The 21,276-nt window shown below is 43.5% G+C and overlaps 2 protein-coding genes across 4 annotated transcripts in view; both read left to right on the forward strand.

Annotated features, from left to right (window-relative positions):
• The first annotated feature begins 1,784 nt into the window (after positions 1-1,784).
• LOC6039542 (2-oxoglutarate dehydrogenase, mitochondrial) overlaps positions 1,785-21,276 on the forward strand; it is a 40,224-nt gene continuing 20,732 nt past the window's right edge. For all 3 annotated transcript variants that reach the window (XM_038265359.1, XM_038265360.1, XM_038265361.1), the window contains exons 1-3: positions 1,785-1,922; positions 18,877-19,077; positions 19,144-19,284. In XM_038265359.1, the coding sequence (XP_038121287.1) occupies positions 18,985-19,077; positions 19,144-19,284 (234 nt within the window). In that variant the 5' untranslated portion in view covers positions 1,785-1,922; positions 18,877-18,984. The remainder of the gene's footprint in view (positions 1,923-18,876; positions 19,078-19,143; positions 19,285-21,276) is intronic.
• On the forward strand, positions 3,525-4,295 carry LOC119769247. The gene has a single exon (XM_038261183.1). It carries the CDS (start codon positions 3,525-3,527, stop codon positions 4,293-4,295), a length of 771 nt encoding a protein of 256 aa, XP_038117111.1.

A 21,276-nucleotide genomic window follows, 5' to 3' on the forward strand; every position in this document is an offset into this window, starting at 1 on the left:
CTGTCAAGACCCAGCGGATATTGGATATGCCATCGCCGAACACCCAAACTGAACGTCGCACGCCCAAGTGCTCATCCGTGGGGCACACGAGGTTACTTCTCGTCCGCTATTACGTGTCACGTGCTGGCCATACCACGTGACAAGTGGACACATTCTTGTTTTTTTTTGCGCTTGCCGTAGTCGGTCATCCTTAGGGGACTGCTAAAGCCTTGGGTCAAAGGAACCCATCAACGGAAGTCCCTAAATCGGCCTCGTAGGGAATCTCGCCATGTTTTTTCTCGTCGCAGCGGAACTGGAAAAACAAAGAACACGTATAGTGGTATAGTGGTCACTCACGCAGTCTTGAACGATACTGCAGAATATCTTTCCAGGATCGCTCCACTGCCACCTGCGGCGATCTGAACGCGTACAACAGCTGGTTCCAGTTCCAGAACGGAAAGACCATTCAGGAAAACCGACACCACCGAGATGTAGAAGCTTACAAACACTTTGCTCGAATTTACACTAGAGCCCCACAATCTCTCGGCGTTGGGACCTCCGATATAAAAGTCTTCTTTCTGTACGGCGCGGTCAATAATCCGGAACATCCCTAAAAACTATTCGAAACATTCTGAAAGCAAACCTTTGATGGTAAACAAATGAGTAACAAACTTGCTTTCATGGTAACTATGGCTGCGCCGCGACGCCACCCGTTGACAGAGGGGAAAATCAACAACAAACAGTGGTTCTCAAATGGTGGAATCAATGTATGAAAAAATGAAATCTTCCTCCGTTTGAACTGCTTTTTCTGCAACGCGGTTGAATGAATCAACATTTTTATTTCGTCTGTACCTCCGTAAGATTTTGACGATTCTAAAGAGCCTATACATGCCCAAGAAAAAATGAACCGATTTGTAAACACCTACATTCTAATTCAATTTCAACCAAAAAATAGCGCAATTTTCCAATTTCAACAACAGGTTTCAATAAGAAAGAATGCTCAAATCTCTACATGTAACCTTCCTACATGTTCTAAATTGATCAATTTAGGTGACCCGATGATTTCAAAGCATTTCATTCAGCCATTTTTGAGTTCTGGGGTCAAACGTGGAAGAAAAGCCCGTAGCAGATTTTCCGCCTCCGGTGGTCTCTTAAAGATATTTTAATGTTTAATGTTAATCTCAGAGAGAAGGGAAAATTTAAGGAGTATTTAATACTCTTTGGTTCCCCAGTCGTGAAATATTCTAGCAGAGCTGGTTCTGCCAGAATCCTACTAGAACGGTGGAACATTTCTGCTCGAAGAATATCCCAGTCACGAAATATTCTAGCAGAGCTGGTTCTGTCAGAATCCTGCTAGAACGGTGGAACACTTCTGCTAGAATGCTCTAAGAATATCCAGCTCTCTAAGAATTCTGGTAGAACGTCGAGACTGGGATCTCGCTCTTCTAGAACTCTGCTAGAACCCTGCTAGAACGTCTTGACTGGGATCGTGTTTTAGTTTGCATTTTGGCAGTTGATTAGTATGCAGACGTTTGAGAAACATTACAGACATCGTCCAATTTTCTATATTCGCTTGTCTTTTTTACAACGTTTTGAGTCAGCTGATTTGACTGTACAATTTTAATAAATATATAGATTCTTGAATTTTGATAAAAATATTGTTATTTTCTCAAAAAGTCCCGTTTCATAAAATTGCAAAGTTAAAATTTGATTATTTTCAAAACTCTGCAGCAACCCGGTCTGGCTGCACTTGACACTTTGTAGTGTTCCATTTTTGACGTTAGCCCCTTTTCTGACATTTCGTTTTCGCGTTCGTTTTCCGCGGCGAGTCTCTTCAACTTCTTGCTTCGCTCTCATTCATTAGTCAGCCGTCATTGAGTTCGGAGGTGGTGGTGTTTCGCCGTCGGTGTGTGCTTTTTTTGCGTGATCGTCGATTCCCAGAGGTAAAAATAGCCAGGAAGAGAATCTGTGCCAGTGGCCGGTGGGGAAAATTCGGTGGAAAGCAGCAAGTGTGTGGGTTGGGCAACCGGAAAGTGTATTTTCCGCGACGGTTCATTATCAGCAGGTTGATCGCCCGCGCGATTTGTGACGTGGATTGTGGTGTGTGCGGGGAGATTTTGGTAATTCAAATCGGTCCGAAGTAGGAAAACCCTGACCTTGGAAGTGGCAGCCACCTCCTGCGGGGGCAGGTCCCCGTTTTTCCGAGGAAAATTATGTAACTGTTCGTGGGGACAAGGGGATGGGAAGTGGCGGCGACGTTGGCACTTATGTGTGCAGTATCGATTTTTCCCCCCGGAACACCTGCCGCTGGGAGAAGTGAGCGGGAGACTGTGGCGGTGGCCGCTCCCCTCGCCTAACGGAATGCCGCAGCCCCGTTTTGGACGTGGAGAAATCTGGAAGCAGAAAACGAACCGCCCCGAGGCCAAATTTTAGATGACGTCTACGAAAAAGTGAAAGGATTTCTGACTGAAACTTGAATGAAGTCGCGGCCTGCTGCAATTTGGTGCAGTGAGGACCGCATGGTGTTGAGTCACGCGCCAGAAACATGACGAAAGAAGGAGGGAAGGAATTCCCTCCTCTTTGCGTCTTCTCTTGCTTATGTTGCACACGCAGCAAAGTGAGGTTAGGTCAATGTTTTGCATCATAAGATACACTGGGCACGGTGTGAGCTGGAAATTGGTCAAAAATAATTTTGACTGAATTCACGAGATAAGAAAACAGATAGTCAATGTCAGCAGTTATATTACTCACTATCAATCACGTCTGGACAGAAGTGGCTTCTTAATACTTTCAGACCACTTATTTTGATAACGATGGCGCGTGGTGGAGCGCCTCCTTCGCCAGTAAATAACTGATGTTTCGTAATCCGGTTGTTGATAATCGGGCGAGTTAGATGAACTTTTCCGCTTAGGAAAAATATTGTCAAGGGGTAGAAATGAATGATTAAAGTTGTTTGCCCTTTTGATAAAGCAATAAACCAGATTTATGAACTAAGAAACCTAGATAATAGGTATATCTCTGAATCTAGGCTTTTCAAAAGATCTCCACAGCCCTGATTTTGTTTTCCATTTAGATAGGCTAAATCCAATAATAGGCTTTCATAATTTATGTTTGAAATCTTAACCTTGATTTAATCAGACTTTAAACAAATGATTCTTTTTTTTTACATTGAAAGTTGAACCATTTTTTGCTGAGATATTTGCTAAAATAATTATTGTGCTGTTCTTTTTCTTTTATAACGTTATAACATTATATACCCTTGTGGGTTACGCCTCACACACACCAAGCAAGTCGAGTGTGTTACCTTATGTGACACAACCTTGACCACTCAGAATTGTCTCACTCCAATCAGACGAAACACGCGGAGAAAGTCGTAATCAATAAACATCAGTTAGTTAGTTATTAAACCTCGTTTTAATCGTCGACTCCGGATTAAGTCCCCACATTGGTGACCCCGACGCCGCGGAAATAGTTTTTACCGTTGTTCGAACGCGCTCGCTCCGGTTATCCGAGAAAAATCGTTCCGACGTGGAACATAACCTCAAATGTCGACCGAAAACAACAACGCAGAAGTTGCTGCAACTGCAGCAGTTTCAATCAAGTTGCCGGATTTCTGGAAGAATGACCCGGTGATGTGGTTTGCCCAGGCCGAAGCGCAGTTTGCCTTGGGTAGGGTCGTAAACGACGAGACGAAATATTACCACATTATCGGGAAGGTGGACCAGACCGTCATTTGCCACATCTCGGATTTAGTGGTAGCTCCTCCAGCTGACAACAAGTATGCTGCCGTCAAAGAAAGGTTGATTTCCCGCTTCGTGCTCTCTGCGGAAACTCGGCTGGAGAGATTGCTTGGTTCGTACGAACTGGGCGATATGCGTCCTACGCATCTGCTGGCGAAGATGCGCGAGCTGGCAATCGGATTGAAAGTAGACGACAACCTGCTCAAAATGCTCTTCATTCAGCGGCTTCCGGTAAACGTTCGTCCAATCCTAAGCTGTCACGACGGAACATTGGACAAGTTGGCTGAAATGGCCGACAAGATGGTGGGGGTTACATGCTCTCTGACGACGGCCGCCGTTGACGATGCAGCTGGACCAAGCGGCGCCTCTGGTCTTCAAGAACAGGTAGATTTTCTGACCGCCGAAGTTCGTCGATTGACGACGTCTGAACGCACACGGAACCGATCGGCCTCGCGAGGCCGTTCCTCGTCGAAATCAAGAACCGGATCGCAGAAGGAAGTATGCTGGTACCACCGTAAATACGGTCGAGATGCTCACCAGTGCCGTGAACCCTGTGCGTTCAATTCAAAAAACTAAGTTCTTCCCCACTGGAAACGGCGAAAGTGGGGGGAGAACACGAAAGCCGCCGACTGACCATCTACGATCCTGTGTCCAGCACCCGGTTCCTGATCGATACCGGGTCAGATGTCTCCATCATACCGGCAAGCAGACGAGATCGAGCAGAAGGTATTCCAACACAACAACTGCATGCGGCAAACGGAAGCCGTATCAAAACGTACGGATCGAGGTTCTTGACCACCAGTCTGGGTCTGCGACGTAGCTTCACTTGGCAGTTTCTCGTTGCGGAGGTGACGATGCCGATAATTGGAGCAGATTGGCTGGCACATTTTGGCATTATCGTGGACTTGCGGAATCGACGTTTGGTGGACGAGAAAACGGGGCTCAAATCGGTTGGTGGTGTGATGACAGTTGATCTGCACACCGTCACTGTCGTGGACGCCAAACACCCGTTCGGCGAAATGTTGCACGAGTTCCGTGAAGTGACACTCCTTCGACGCTGCAGACTCAAACTCAACGGGAAGTAACGCATCATATTGTCACCAAAGGACCGCCGGTGGCTTCGAAGGCGCGGCGAATGCACCCGGAGAAGTTGAAGGCCGCCAAGGAGGAGTTCCGGACAATGTGCGACTTGGGAATCTGCCGTCCGTCAAGCAGCAGCTGGGCCAGCCCCCTGCACTGCGTTCCCAAGAAGAACGGCACGTGGCGGTTCGTGGGTGATTATCGCCGGTTGAATCAAGTGACTGTTCCTGACCGCTATCCGGTGCCCCACATACACGACCTGTTGAACTCCTTCGACGGTAAGTCTGTTTTTACGACGCTGGACTTGGAACGGGCTTACCATCAAATTCCAGTTGAAGAGAGCGACATACCCAAAACGGCAGTAATTACCCCATTCGGTCTTTTTGAGTTTACCCGAATGCAATTTGGTCTCTGCAACGCGAGCCAGACATTCCAACGTTACATGAACCAAATTTTCGGTGACTTGGACTTTGTTGTCGTCTTTATAGACGATATCTGCATCGCCTCTTCATCTGCGGAACAGCACCGCGCTCACCTGCGCGTAGTCTTCGAGAGGCTCCGAGAGCACAACTTGGTTATCAACGTCGAGAAGAGCTGCTTCGCCCAGCCCGAGGTGGAGTTCTTGGGGTACCTGATCAACTCGGCTGGTGTTCGACCGCTGCCTGCCCGCGTTGAAGCTATTTTGCAGTACGAGCGGCCAACTACGGTGAAGGACCTTCGCCGTTTCCTCGCCTTGTTGAATGGGTACAAGCGATTCATTCGGCGTGCAACGGACCTCCAAGCGAACCTGCGAAAGCTGATTCCGGACAATCGCAAAAACGACGGCCGGAAGTTGGAGTGGTCGGCAGACGCAGCAGCCAGTTTTGAAGAGTGCAAGCAATCACTAGCTCAAGCCGCTTTACTTCACTATCCAGCAGCCAACAAACCGCTGGGGCTTATGATCGATGCTTCAAACACCGCTGCGGGAGCCGTTCTGCAGCAGCTTAGCGGAGGCGTTTGGGAACCTCTCGGGTTCTACTCGGAAAAGTTCTCCAAATCGCAGCAGAACTATTCGACCTTCGGACGTGAGCTGACTGCTATGAAGATGTCGGTGAAGTATTTCCGGCATTTCCTCGAGGGACGAAATTTTACCATCTTTACCGACCACCGGCCACTGACGTACGCTTTAGCAACGGATTCGAACTCTCGGCTGCCGCACGAGGAGCGGTACCTCCGCTTCATATCGGAGTTCACCAGGGACATTCGGCATGTGAGCGGCACAGACAACTACGTAGCCGATGCGTTGTCACGTGTAGAAAGTGTTTCTTCTCCAAGTTCGGTTGATTTTCAATCGATTGCCAAGGATCAAGCCGGGGACATTGAGCTACAACAACTGCTGAAGTCGACGACAACGTCTCTAAAGTTCGAATCAAGAACGTTGCCAGGGTGTTTGCAGCGGATGTATTGCGATACGTCACGTGGCAACCCAAGGCCTTTTGTCCCGAAAGCGCACCGCCTCGCAGTCATGAAGCACTTCCACGGAATCGCTCACACAGGGTCGAAACCAACAAGGAAGCTGATAGCGGAACGTTTCGTGTGGCCGTCAATGAACAAGGAAATCAACGCATTTGTCCGTAACTGCCTGGATTGTCAACGCTCTAAGGTTACTCGCCACACTGTTGCTCCGTTCCGGGATTTCGAGTTGCCGAAAGCAAGGTTTCGGCACATCCACATCGACCTGGTTGGCCCTCTACCACCATCAAATGGTCACCGATATCTCTTGACCATCATCGACCGATTTTCCCGGTGGCCGGAAGCCATTCCTCTGGTGGACATGACTGCGGCGTCGGTGGCTGAGGCGCTGTATTCGACCTGGATTTCCCGTTTCGGTGTGCCCGAGGACGTGACCACGGATCAAGGGCGTCAATTCGAGTCCGACCTCTTTCGGGAGCTGACGCGCATTCTTGGAGTTCACCACATTAGGACTACCGCCTACCACCCGCAAGCAAATGGCATGGTTGAGCGGTTCCATAGAACTCTGAAGGCAGCGATCATGTGCGTGAATCCCAAGGACTGGTTCTACGAACTGCCGCTGATTCTCCTGGGTTTACGAACTGCCTACAGGGACGATCTACAGTGTTCAGCAGCGGATATGGTGTACGGCCAAACTCTTCGTATTCCGGGAGAGTTTCTGGAAGCCCCTACGCAGAACATGGATCAAGCCGAATTCTCGAAAGTGCTCCACCGTTCGTTCGAAAAGGTCAAGCCGATTAAACCCGATCGCCATGGTACCCGGAAGTTCTTCGTGAGTCCGGAGTTGAAGGATTGTACACATGTATTCGTACGTGTCGACACTGTGAAGCGTCCTCTACAGCATCCGTACGATGGACCGCACCGGGTGTTGCGTCGCGATGCCAAGTGGATGGATGTTCTAGTTGCCGGGAAGACGCAGCGGATTTCGATCGACCGGCTCAAGCCGGCATTTATGCTCAACCAGGAGTTGGACTATCCTGCGGATGATCACCGTACAAAAGTTACACCGTCGGGACATCGGGTCAAATTCCTGGTGTAACTGGGGGGGCCCTGTGGGTTACGCCTCACACACACCAAGCAAGTCGAGTGTGTTACCTTATGTGACACAACCTTGACCACTCAGAATTGTCTCACTCCAATCAGACGAAACACGCGGAGAAAGTCGTAATCAATAAACATCAGTTAGTTAGTTATTAAACCTCGTTTTAATCGTCGACTCCGGATTAAGTCCCCACACCCTTTTAAAATATTAAGCTCCAAATCTGGCGTTTTTTTTTTTAAAAAAAAAGGCTCAATAAACCACATTTTCAGTTTTTGCTTTTTGGGCAATTGGCAAGAGAGTCATGAAAAAAAATCTTTTAACGAAATATTCAACCTGTGTTAAGTAAAGAAAGTCTTCTTTAAAGCGATGCATTTATGTCAATAGGGACGTGGCGTCGCTATTTTTAGACCACGTTTTCCACTTTTTCTCATCGAAACCGACTACTTTATCGACTTCATTTTGCTGGGCGAGATAGGACGCCGTCTATTTTTAGACGATGACTCAGCACATTTCCACTCTTGCACTTAAAAAAACCAGATGGCAGCACGATGTAACGCCACGTCCCTATTGGGTAAGGCTACCAACTATACGGATTTTATCCTTACCGTATGATTTTTTTTTTATTTTCCTCGGATTTTCCGATCTTTTCCTAAAAAACATTTATAAAAAATTAATCAAGACTAACATTTCAGAAAGGCGTAATATTGAATGTTTGGCCCTTTAGAAATGTTAGTCTTGATTCAAAAAATTTAAAAATTGTTTTGGAAAAGATCCGAAAATTTCACGAATGTTTCATGTATTAACATTGAAAATCGGACCATTAGTTGCTGAGATATCGACATTAGAAAATGGAGGGTTGTTTGGGTGAGACTTAAAAAACTTAAATTTTCCTGTTTCTTTTTCTTTAAGCCTCAGCAACCAGAGGTCCAATATTCCAAATTTCTAAGACAATTTTATAGCAAATTTTCTGAACTCCCAGAAAAAAATATTTTCAGAAATGGTCACTCAAGGTCACTATTTTAAAAAATCGAAAAATTGCAGTTATTTCGCTGAAATCAAACTTTCAGTGGTTTTTTTCTCGAAAACGGGGCCCTATATCAAAAAATCTGTAAAGTACTTATAGATTGCAAATTCAATTTTACATTCAAAAGTTAGGTATATAAAAATATGCATGTAGTTTCGGCATTTTTTTTCCGTGTACCTATTTTTTTCTAGATATTCCTCAACAATACCTACAACTTTGCCCAAGACACCATCAGATCAGAAAATTCCTTCAAAAGTTACAGATTTTCGAATATTTACGTACAATTTTTGTATAGACAGCTGCCAAAATTGTATGGAGACTTGCATGGGTGACACAAAATAGCTTTTTTGGTTATAGGGAATGCCTCAACAAAGTTTGAACAAAAGCAAAAAAATCAAATTAAATCCATCTCCTGTTCTGGTAGAGAATTGCTCATAGATGAAACAAGTCAATGTATTCCAGTGGGTTAAGATAAGTTTCTAGCTGATCAGAAGCTTACGAAAATCTGAATGGCCAAAACAAATAAAGCGATATTATTCGTCAAGGACACCTCGACCATATCCGAGCCAAGTAGCCCAGTGGTAACGCTTCCGCCTCGTAAGCGGTAGATCGGGGTTCAAATCCCGGCTCGGGTTCCAATAAACAAAATTTAGATTTTTTGCTTTTTGGGTGTTTTTGAATACCCAAAAAAAACAAAATTTTGTTTGTGAATCTTAACAACAAAAAAACTCCAGATTTTAACTTTTTGTTACCATGTGCAATCAATTTCCCAACAAAATTTTATGTGAAAAACTTACTTTTGACGCATTTTTGTTCAGCCCCCTTTTGCGTGGCAGGCTATTGATGTGCCACCCTGTCTTCCAACCATGTCAAAATTTATTGCAATAAGTAACTTAACAACTTTTTTTTTTTTTTGCAGGCCAAGGGTGTAATGATACCTTTTTGGTTGACACCCGGTGAGGAACATCCTGGAAGGAGCGGAACTACACCCGTAGTGCTCACGCAGAAAAATGTTTTGTAGAATCAGCCTGTACGAGGTTTGATTCAACAAAATATTTTGTTGAATATAATCAACAAAATGTTTGCATTGGATCAACACTCAAATTTTGTTGTTTCGAATCGTGGTATTTTGTTGAGTCTAAGCAGATCTTTGTTGATCGAAATTTGACAGAAGTACGTTCAAATCAGATTTTTGTTGAAACAACGTCGATTTTTTTGTTGATGCAACCCATATTTTTTTCAAAATAAGGCTAGTCTATCAATTGAATTAACAAAATGTCGAATTGAAATAAAAAAGGTATTATTCATCGATATTTGCATTTATTTTTTTATTGGAAAAATATATTTAAATCTGCTACTTTGAGTGTTGCCCCTTGTTCTGTCCGAGTACTGCTGAACCGCACCTTGTGTCCTTGCCTACGCCACCGTCTGATGAAACAACGAGTTGGTGGAATTGCCTTCCATGTTGAATTGGCCATGTTGCCATTGGCGTCCCCGGTGGATCGAGGTTATGTTGTTGTCTGCAGAGGTCTGCAAGAGTGAGAAAAGCATAAAACGGGGCATTTGAAGTAAATAACAAGAGCTTACCGGTCATGTTCCGTAGATTGTAAATATGTTGGGGAATTTTGTGAAGCCTGCTAAACTTGGTGGCAGCTTCCGCTTGTCGATGATGAGTTGGCTTAGTTGGGTGGCGATCAAATCACCCCGAATTTCGCGCACTAACTTCACGCGTAAAACTTCGCTGACGGAATGCGTAATACATGGATCAAATAACATGAACGTAATTGTCGCACGACACGAATCAAACGAACTTCGCCACTGATCAAAACCAGGAAAACTGAACATTTTGACAGATAGCAACACGTGTGAATAGCAATTAATTTCATTTAAATCAAAAAACACTTTAAAGTTGATTCAATGTCGTTCATGGTAGAATCAACGCAATAATTTTGTTAATATTTCCAAAAGGGAATGACAAAAAACACAGAGTAAATTCAACTTTAAATTTAGAGTTGTTTCAATTAGTTTTGAGATTTATTTCAACAAAAAATAGTTAACTTGAAATAACAAAATATTTTGTTGATTCAAATAGGCCTCATTTTTCTGCGTGCTGTTAGCTGACCTAGACCTTGGTCAAAACAGCTGCTCTGGTTCCTTGCAAGTTACCCATTTTCTTACCTCCACGTTGGCTTGGTTTCGTCATCATGATGACAACACGTGACCTTGCTGGTGGCCTGTGGAAACGAACTCGTAAACCTTTGACCAGCGAGGGTCAGAGTCGAGACGGCCAAAAGAAAGGGATGCGCAATGTGGGAAGGGAAGATTGTAGACGGTATTGTTTTGATTCACAGCATGTTGAGTGAATTGTTGTGGATGTACCTGATACATCGCAATACGGGGTTTCTCTTCTTTCCCCTTTCAGCTACTATCTATCTTCTATTTCTTTATTATGTATTACTGATTTTCTAATTCGGCTTCTGTTTACTATCCACCATTTTATTTTGATTGCATGATCTTTCGTTTCTCTTATTTTCTTATACTAATGCATCTTTTTGTTTTGTTTTGTTTTTGTTTGTTTCCATTTTCATGTCGTGTCTGGGCCTGCGGTTGGAGAACGATTGCACCACGACAACCACTTTGGAGTGATATTATCACACTGGAGACAACAGCAACAACATTAGAAACCCTGATGTCACTCAGGTTCACGAAAGTAACTGTATCGATATTTTATAGTGTTTATATTTTACTAACATCCCTTTCTTTGCAGAGCATGGACTACATCATAAAGCGGCAATGTGGGAAAGGAAGTAATTTGTGATTGTAGAAGGTATTGTTTTGATCCACAGCATGTTGAACGAACTGTTGTGGATGTACCTAGAACATCGCAACTCGGAGTATCTCTTCTTCTTATCTCCAACTACTTTAGTCCTGTTTCACTTATCTGTCAAGTCTCCTCTACTTTATTTGCCAGTTTTAACTGCTATGTGTTTTCCTAACATCCCCAATCGGCTCATGAAGTTGTCATTAATGCTATCTAAGCTTATATGATATTATTTATCCTTTATCAGATAGCTTTTTCATAAATTATTGCCTATATTTTTAATCTACTTCATACAGCTTTTACTCTTCTTTCCTTCAACATACACTTATTCTTTCAGTATCGAACTTTATGTAGTTTGCTTTCCTTTATTGTCTATTGTTTTAATCTACGCCCTTTTCTTCAAACAAGTAAGGTTTGAGTCCTTACTCAATATATTGAATGATCAAAGTCACACACAACGTTATTGTACTTTTGGTAAACTTTTTAATAACATGCTTAGGTTCAAAACATTGTAACAAAACACCGTGACAGAAGAAATAGCAACAGATAAACACGACTCAACACTAGGAAAGATTTCAGGAGAAAACAATACACAGTAAAATAACAATTAGTTTTTGAATTCAAACTAAAAATTAAACAGTTTTTTTGCTTTACTGAAAATTGATAGGCACACTATAAATGGTTAGGCGCTTATACTTACATCAAACCCTACGTAATGTACCACCCCCGGCCGAGTTAAAATGCGTAACCGGAAAAGAAGGTGTGCATGCCTGGCACGAACACTCAAAGCGTGTTCTAGCGTGCTGCTCGTACTGACTCAGAGCAAGGGTGAGATGTAGGTGTAAGGGCAGTGCGTGTTCGTCGGGAACCTGGTGCATAAGATCGGTCAAGGCCCGTTCTTACACTGAAAATTGCGAATTGCGAATAAGTAACTTAACAACTTTTCCTAAGACACCAACGCTTTGACAGGTCACCAGTAGAAGTTAGAGCTTGGTTGACACCCTGTAGGTGTGTCACCCTGCATGTCAATATTTTTAAATTAAAGCCACATTCAATTATCCGATTATACAACAGCTTTTTCTAAGACACCATTTTGCTAGGCTGCTTCCTTATTACGTAAAAAATAGGATTTTGAAATATCTACCGAAGTACTGGCAGTGTTGGCAAAACATAATTTTAAGCACTTATTTTGAAATTCCTCTTTTAAAAACTCTGTATCTTTTTTCAGAAGCAAGATAGGGCCATACATTCTTCGGGGACGTTTTAGAGGACATGCAGGACTATACTTCTAGTTTTTAAATTGAGTGAAAAATGAAAATTATAGAAATCAAAATGTAAAAAAGAGGGTTTTCCCATACAAATTTCCATACAAATTTGAATCGCTTTGCGGAATGCCGGGTCAAACCCAATTGCTCCCAAATTTCAGGGGGTTATTTGGGGACCCAAAAGGAACCGGAAAATGCCTGTTCTAAAAAATCGATCATGTCGAGCCACCCTAATGTATACGTGAAGGTGGGTCTAAGAAGCCAATTGAAGAAGTTCATGTTTCGAGTGATTTTATAGCCTTTTTTTTCACAGTGAGGTGAGGAAGTCAAAAACTTTGCTGAAGACACCCTGAAAAAAATCCTCAATATAAAAAAGTCAAAGCGGTTATGCCGTGACATGCCGGAATGACGTTAAATAACGTAGTTCAAGTTAGTTTAGTTTACCGAACAATACAAGAAATTCAAATATGGTTTTAATAAGCGCAAGAGTTCCTTCAAAACTTTATGGATTCTAGATACTTGAATTTAACATCCGCGAATTAATAATTGAATTGTTTCGATAGTTAACTAATTTGCCATTGTTATAATTCTAATAGAAAATGCTGATTAAATTTCAAATCAAATGATGCATAAATCGTCAAAATTTTCTAAATCATAATTATTATATGAAATTCTTGTATAGAACAAGCCATTCAACAATATATGTTAACTGCAATATATTGCAATATTATGAAATCGATATTTTTGTGAGTTTTCCTCCATGTTTATCATTTTACAGTACGCATTATCAGTGCCCCAAATTTTTTTTTTTTTTTTTTTGTTCATAACTTATTTTTATTAGGTCCTTTTAAGTGCTGTGACCAGGTTAGGACCGAGGATCAATAGTACAAAAAATAATAAAAGAAAAGAAAAAAAAAACCGTAACTGAATTAGATGATCATTTGCTCGTGCCATGTGTCAGCAAGTGTGCGATCACATCAATCTGTTCCTCGGGTGTCTTGCACTGCCTCAAGCGTACTCGGTATTCTCGGTAAATGGCCCACAGCTCCGACTCGCTGTACAGCTTCCGTTCGCCTTGTTGCTCCTTCGGGGTTGCACCGGCGCCGGCGCCAGTATCTTCTCGACTTCTTCCTGCGGGACGAGGATGTTTATTTTCCGGTTCAACGGACGGCACCGCTCCAGGTAGCGGAGGAAAATCCGCCGCGGTAAACGCGGCTCCTGCCGGAGTCTGTTTGTCCTTCTTCCATGCTGGCGGCTTCGGCGTGGACGCCTGCTGCCTCGACTGGATGAACTGCGCACGTTTGGGACAGCTGCGGTCCAGACCCTCGTGAGATCCAGAGCAGTTGACACACTTCTTGGCTTCCGTTTCTTCAGCTTTGCACTTTTCTGTGCTGTGGGCACCCCACAGCTGCTGCACCTGGGCTTGAGATGGCAGTTACTGGTTCCGTGACCGAACTGCAAGCAGTTCTTGCACTGGGTCACGTGCGGTTCTTTGCTCCGGTAGGCCACCCACCGGACGACGACTGGTCCCACTTTCTTTACCTTGCTACTCAAATCCTTCAGACTGGTGTGCCCCTTGGGGAAGAGCACGATGAAAGGCGTCTCTTCGATGGCGGGAAGCTGCTGCTTCCGCCTGATGGCGTGTACTGCCAAGACGTCCAGCTGATGTTCCGTCTTGAGCAGCTCCTTGACGTAATCCGGTTCCGCGTTCGGGAGACCTCGCATTACTACCCGGTGCGGTCTCGCACTGCGCTTTCCGTGCGTGTAGAACTGCACCTTGTTCTTCTTCAGGTGGGCTTGCACCGTGTCGAAGTCGTCGCTCGAGAAGCACGTAATTTTGGTGCCGTACCGCGTCAGTTTGTGTTCCGGCTGGACATCACATGTCGACATCACCTTCGCAAGGCGGGCGAAGCTCGTTTCTTTCACCACCAGCGGCGGCTGCTTCTTCTCCCGGCCGACTTGCCGGGTGCTGGTACCACGGGGTGGTTTTCTGCTGCTGGATTCGCATTGTTATTGTTGTTGCTCTTCTCCGCTAGCGGGCTGAACTTGTTGTTGCTGAGCAGTTTCTCCACTTCCTGGCCATCGCCGACGTTGATCTCCTCGTTAGCCTTCCTGCGCCGAACCTTGATCACGGGACGAAATTCGCCCCCGTCCTCTCCTCCTCCTTCGGAGTCTTCCACCTCCATGCCCGTCGCCGCCTGCGTTTTGGGTTGGAACCCGTCCGGTTTCTCCCACACACTTTTCTTCATGGCCGCGTTCCAGTAGAACGGCCTTCCATCCTCGGTTCTATGCTCCGTCCACTCACTCTCCGCCGTCGCGGCCGCCGCCATGGCCGTCGGCGAAAGTTAAAAAAAAACACCGTCAAAAACGCGCTCAAAGGACACACGTCTGCTCTGTGCAAGCTGTCAAACTGGAATGAGTGCCCCAAATTGGAGACCTATTGCGTCAAAACCCTCCTCTAACTCAACCCCCGACGCTATTCAGATAACGAGGCACCACTTCCTCCGGTATCCGTTGAATCACTCGAACGAAAATTACCGCACGGCTTTTTCCTCCATTCATCATCAGCACGATGCGTGCGAACACCTTTAAAAATCACCTAAAATTTAACATCTCGAATCTGAACCGGAGAGTACAGGCGAGATGTTCGAGGAGAGACTTGGCGCGCACAAATACACCGTACTCGAGCTCGAGTAAGGTCGCGCACACTTCCGAGAGCTACTCACACATTTCCCAAGCCTGTCGCGCTGTCGATTGCTTCCACCTTTGGCGCAGCGAGTTGCTCAGTCGCTCGCGAGCTGCCGTCGAATACGGTCCGAAAATCCGAAAATTGGAATTGCGAAATTTTTGTTTGGTTACTTTCCACCCCCTCACGGTCAAGGATACTTCTAAGGTGCGTTTGTGTGTGAGTCAGGGGATGACGACCCAATTAACGTCCGGTGCAGTTTGGATTAAGCTCCCACGGGTGATCTGGTGATCTAGTTTGGAGCAGTTTGGACACAGTGGGGTTTGAAGAAAAGTAAATCTTGCGCAAAATGGACACCGTGCTTATGTAACGTTTTTCCGCTGCTTCTGGGGCGGTTTAAGTCATCGTTCGTATATGAAAAGCGCTTTGACGTCAGTGAAATTTTGCGAATATTTTCGCTTTCGAAGCCACTCACAGCTGGACTGTCCGCCCACAACGGCGCGACGAGGCCCGTGACCCTGAACGGATGAAGTGTTGATCGTCACAGCTAAAGATCAAGGACATGGAGGTTCGACTCTTTCTGGAACCTCTGAGATCAACCGGCTTTCGTCTCATAATTGTTCACCTCAGGAATGTTCAACTCTACCTATTCTCGATCATGAAGGGCAAGTTTGGTCGGTCAAAGCCAAAAGTAGATTCGTTATTGAACCACTACCATGCGCTTAAAAATAGCTCTGTTTCGGTTAAACTTGACTGATGCGATCTCGACCGTGTCCGACCGTTGTCTCTGCTCACCACACATCTCGGCCATTCTGGGGCTCGACCAGCGGCGGCTGGTTATGTAAACACACAGTAACTTCGCCGCAACGACACTATCGGTGTGAGGATTTTCACCGTCGAATTATTCTAAAGTCCCACAAATCATCTTCATCTGACTGGCTCGACTCGACACAAAGTTTGGATTAAGCGTTTGTTGACATCGATAAGGATTTAATCTGCCCTTTTTCCTCGCACGCCCCCCAGAGTTCAGAATGCACTGCGTGTGTGGTTGTTTCGATTTGTGGTTGAACCTTTGCCAAACAGTGAGCGGCAACAAGTCGGTTTTTATTTGGGGCAAGGTCGTCTACTCTCGCAATTGCTCAGTGAAAACGATCGCGTTTCGTGGTTGAGTGCTCGGACAGGTTTGGTGTCTCGTGTCGTGTTTCTCTAACTCGGTGCCTTTGGAGCGCATTGTTCAGCAGTTCCGCCGGGTCGGTTTGTTTACGATCGGAAGCGATCGTCGAAAGATTGCCGAACCGGTTGGCGTAAACTGGATTTGGGGTTGCTGTTGGTTTAATTTTTTTTTCTGATTGCGTCCTTCACCTTTTGTTTGATATGTGATTATGAACAGTTTACCGGTTCTAGCTGCCAGAACGACTTCAGCAAGGCGCAGATAGAGCGTTGAAATCAATTTGATGGAGAAGAATGAACCACGGACAGATATATGAGAGTATCCTCTTGAGGATAAGGTTCCTGAACCGACATAGTTTACTAAATGGTAACTCGGCGTAAGAATGGATCGATCGGTGTTAGCTGCCAGAACGACTGCAGCAAGGCGCAGATAGAGCGTTGAAATCCATTTGATGGAGAAAAATGAACCACGGCCAGATATATGAGAGTATCCTCTTTAGGATACGGATCTTCAACCGACATAGTTTACTAAATACGGCGTAAGAATGGATCGATCGGTGTTAGCTGCCAGAACGACTTCAGGAAGGCGCAGATAGAGCGTTGAATTCAATTTGATGGAGAAGAATGAACCACGGACAGATATATGAGAGTATCCTCTTGAGGATTTGGCTGCCAAGGACTAAGAACCCATCGTCGACCTATGGAACTATGAAACACTCCAGTATTGCAATTCAACCAACGCCATCCCTTCAAATGAGGTCTACAACGATTTGTCGCGCACTTTAAATTATTCATCAACGGCACTCAACTGGCAATCTCGGTCAACCAACTTCCAGTGAAAACGCCGCATTTAAGTACTTGCAAGTTAGTCGCTATAAACGTACTGCCAGCTCCTCCCCCCGCCACATCAGCCGCAGCAGCAGCTCCACCCAGATAAAGAAACCTTACTTATCGACAGAGTCTACGACAACGTGCCGTCACGTGCTCGATATTGCGCCAATTGCTGCGGCTGTCTGTTTCAATTGAGCCTCCACCGATGACATCACGGTGGAAGTTCTCCGGAAAGCGACGGCGACGTCATCGCGCTCTCACATGACTAAGATACGCCCCACGCAAGCCGGTCTATTGCGCAGCTTGAGCGAGCCCACCAGCTGGTGCGGTGCGTGAACTGCCGACAACCGGTACGAAGGTGACCACAACTGTTGACTCAAGTGAATTGGATTAGCGCGCACGTCAAAAAAAATAACAGAAGCATCAACCTCGCCGGTGGCGGTAATGACGGTCATGTGGACAGATTCAGTCAGCAGAAACGTGATCTGGAACTGTATGTCAAGTTAGCGGATCGTTGCGAATTGCTTGCGTAAACAGTTTTGATTCGGGGTGTCGACTGAGCGCGACCGGCTCTTCTAGAAGGTGACAGAGGAATCGGGGGAGTTGTGTGCTAGGAAGAGAACTAAACGGCTGAACTACAACTAATGAACAACGATTTCAATGTCAAGGTCTAGTCTCGAGCGAGAGGAATTCCGCTTCTCAACGATGAGCTAATACAAAGAACATCGCGATGACGATCACGTTCACGTGCCAAGCCCTGTCAACTTTGTGGAGAATTCACGATTGATTAAATTGCACCAAGCCCATCAAATCTAGCTGATAGAAGTGATAAGAAGCAGTCGATTCACCTTGACCATCAAGCATGGGGTTCCCAAATCTGGCGCAACAACCCCTTCCCAACAAGTCACTTTCGGGGGGACCGACTGGTTTACTTTTAGCCACGCGCACTTTGACGTCAAGCGAAGAGGACGCGTTCTGCGCAAATGACGACAAAGCGCGACTATCTGCGTTATTCCTGTCGCGAACGTCGTGTTGGTCAGTAGAACCAACAGGCAGCGAAAATAACTCGCGCATTTCGGCAACTGGCGTGACTGGTGAGTGAAAACAAGGTTTTTTTCTGCGGTATTCGTCGACAGTGGAATGTGTTTGTAGCGCTGGATAACCAGTTCGAACCGGATTGTGTGTCCGTTTTATGGGCTATAACGTGAGTTTGATCGCCGGCTCCGCCGAAGATCGTACGTTGTGTGTAGAGGAAAAAGCCAAATCATCGCCGAAAGTGCTTCTCTTAACGAGATAGATGGATCAGCGGGGTCATCGTGCGAATTACTGCGCATTTAGAATTCCGACCGCGACTCGCGGTAAGCTTACAGCTCTCGGATCTTGGTCAGACCATTTCACACGGCACTGCGAATCGTGTATGTACCTTCGAGATATACCTCTGACATTGGCATCGTTTCGAGGCCTCTAATTAACTCGTTTACGCTCGAGTACTTCGGCTTATCATATAGTTTAGTTTCGCTATTTGCCAACACGACGACAAACTGATAACGAACCGCATCGGAAAAGAGCCTCTCCGCGGCCAGACTGCATCGAAGTTTGCATACAAAACATTGTAGTGGGACACACGTTATTACTGCCCCTACCCAAGGAAGCACGTTTTCACGTTGCAGCCAACCCGAAAGTCGTAAATAACCCCTAACCAACGTAACTTTTTTTCTAATTTCAGACCAAGTGCCGCGCAAAAGAGAGAGAGCGTACAAAAGTCGTCGAGTTCAAAAAAGCATTTGTCCCGGGTGCTCGCTCTCGAATATAACCGCAACCGTTTCACGGCAGAATGCATCGCGCAAGGGCGGCCTTCCAGCTGATCAACCACCCGGTTGGTCAGCAGAACGTTGGTTCCTGGTTGATCCGGAGCCCGTCGTCGAAGGTTGGTAGTCGCTGCTATCAATTCAAGTGCGATTTGTCGTCTAACCGAAATCTTGTTCAATTCCAGCTGACCACCGAACTGATGGCAGCGTCCTCGGTCAAACTGTACAACTCGGCCGCCGCCGAACCCTTCCTGAACGGCTCGTCGTCCAACTACATCGACGACATGTACAACTCCTGGCTGCGGGATCCCGCGTCGGTGCACGCAGTAAGTATGATCGACGTCTCCCTTGAATCACCTAGTAGCTTGCCGAGACCACCTTCGTTGGATTACTCCGATTGTTACAAAATGTGTACTGGAGATTGCTGGTGAATGCTGATTTCAGATTTGCTGGCTAATTTTGCACAAGCGCGGATTTCGCGCGGGTTGCAATCTTGATATATAAAATGATTGAGAGAGATATAATTAATTTCAAGTTATAAACAATAATATTATAAGGAATTAGTTGAGTGCAAAAACTTCGATTTCTTAGAAGTTGTAAGTGAAACAAAAAGTTTGTTTGTACATATTTTCTTAATAAGAAACGTCGAAAAAATTTCTAAAAGAGATTTTTTTCAAAATGTAGGTATTATTTAGGATTTCATAAATAAATGTATTACTACACTCAACTATTTTTTTAATTAAATTTCTATTGAGTTTTGAGTAATGTTCATTCAATTTTTAATCTTGTGAATCATATTTCAAACTTTAGAAGATATGGACATAAGGATGTAATAAAAATGATTATTTGGGCTTGTTCCGGTGCACGTACTGTGCTCAAATCCCAAATATAAGCATGATTGGACGTAACAAAAGCTGGCTGAATTTTAGAAGGTAAACTTTTTCCCAGTTTTTATAATTCTTAGGGAAAAGAATAAAATGGGCAAAACATTTAAAATTGAATGCTGACATTCAAACATCAAAGTTTCAACAATCCTAAAATACAAAAAAATATATAGTTTTTTTAGTTTTGTTAATCAACAAATTTTAAAATTCTGATTTTTTGATATTCAAATATTCCAAAAATCCGAAATTTCTAATATGTAAATTTAAAAGCTCTGAAATTCTAAATTCCAAAAATTTAGGAATTTTAAATCTTAAAAATTTAAAAATTAAAAAAAAACTAGAAATTGAAAATTAAAAAAAAATACATTCAAGAGAACAAAATTTGATTATAAAAACTTAAATTCTTTAACTCCTAAAGACTTTATTGCCTAAATTCCTAATTTCAGGATTTTTTTAAGGTTTTGTTAATCAAAAAATGTTAAAATTCAGATTTTTTTAATATTCAAGTATTCAAAAAATCCGAAATTTCAAAATTTTTAATTTAAAACTCTGAAATTCAAAATTCCAAAAAATAAGGAATTTTAAAAATTCAAAATTTAAAATTCAAGAAATCGAAAATTTAAAAAACTAAACAATCAAGAGAACAAAAATTTTATTCTAAAATACTGCAATTTCTTAAATTCCTAAATTAATTCCTTAATGCCTAAATTCCTAATTTCTGGATCTTTTAAAAAAAAAATTACAGAAAACTTAAATTCTTTAACTCCTAAAGACTTTATTGCCTAAATTCCTAATTTCAGGATTTTTTTTAAGGTTTTGTTAATCAAAAAATTTTAAAATTCAGATTTTTTAATATTCAAGTATTCAAAAAATCCGAAATTTCAAAATTTTTAATTTAAAACTCTGAAATTCAAAATTCCAAAAAATAAGGAATTTTAAAAGTTCAAAATTTAAAATTCAAGAAATCGAAAATTTAAAAAACTAAACAATCACGAGAACAAAAGTTTTATTCTAAAATACTGCAATTTCTTAAATTCCTAAATTAATTCCTTAATGCCTAAATTCCTTATTTCTGGATCTTTTTAAAAAAAACTGCATAATTCTTAAATTCTGAACCTATTAAAAAAAAACTGCAAAAGTGTTAAATTCTTGTAGTTTTTGTCACCATGTTTGATTACAGAAAATCTGATATCTTTGGAGTCATATTTTAGGTTAGAGACATTTTGAGAAGAAAATAATAAAAAAATCGTGTTTCGATTTTTCTGAGTGACACATTTGCGAGGAGCATCGAATACGAACTATATTTTAATTAAAAAAAACCCTTAAGTTTTCATTTCTTAAATTTGATTTTTATTTTTATTTTTTGTTTTTAAAAACTAAATTTAATTTAGTTTAATTTCTAAATCTCTAAATGTTTTATTTTCTATTTTTGAT

This window comes from Culex quinquefasciatus, chromosome 3, assembly GCF_015732765.1.
Source record: "Culex quinquefasciatus strain JHB chromosome 3, VPISU_Cqui_1.0_pri_paternal, whole genome shotgun sequence".
Lineage (NCBI taxonomy): Eukaryota > Metazoa > Arthropoda > Insecta > Diptera > Culicidae > Culex > Culex quinquefasciatus.

Excerpts from the sequence above, each read along its gene's own strand:
- LOC119769247 (XM_038261183.1), top strand. The coding sequence starts at position 3,525 with ATGTCGACCGAAAACAACAACGCAGAAGTTGCTGCAACTGCAGCAGTT.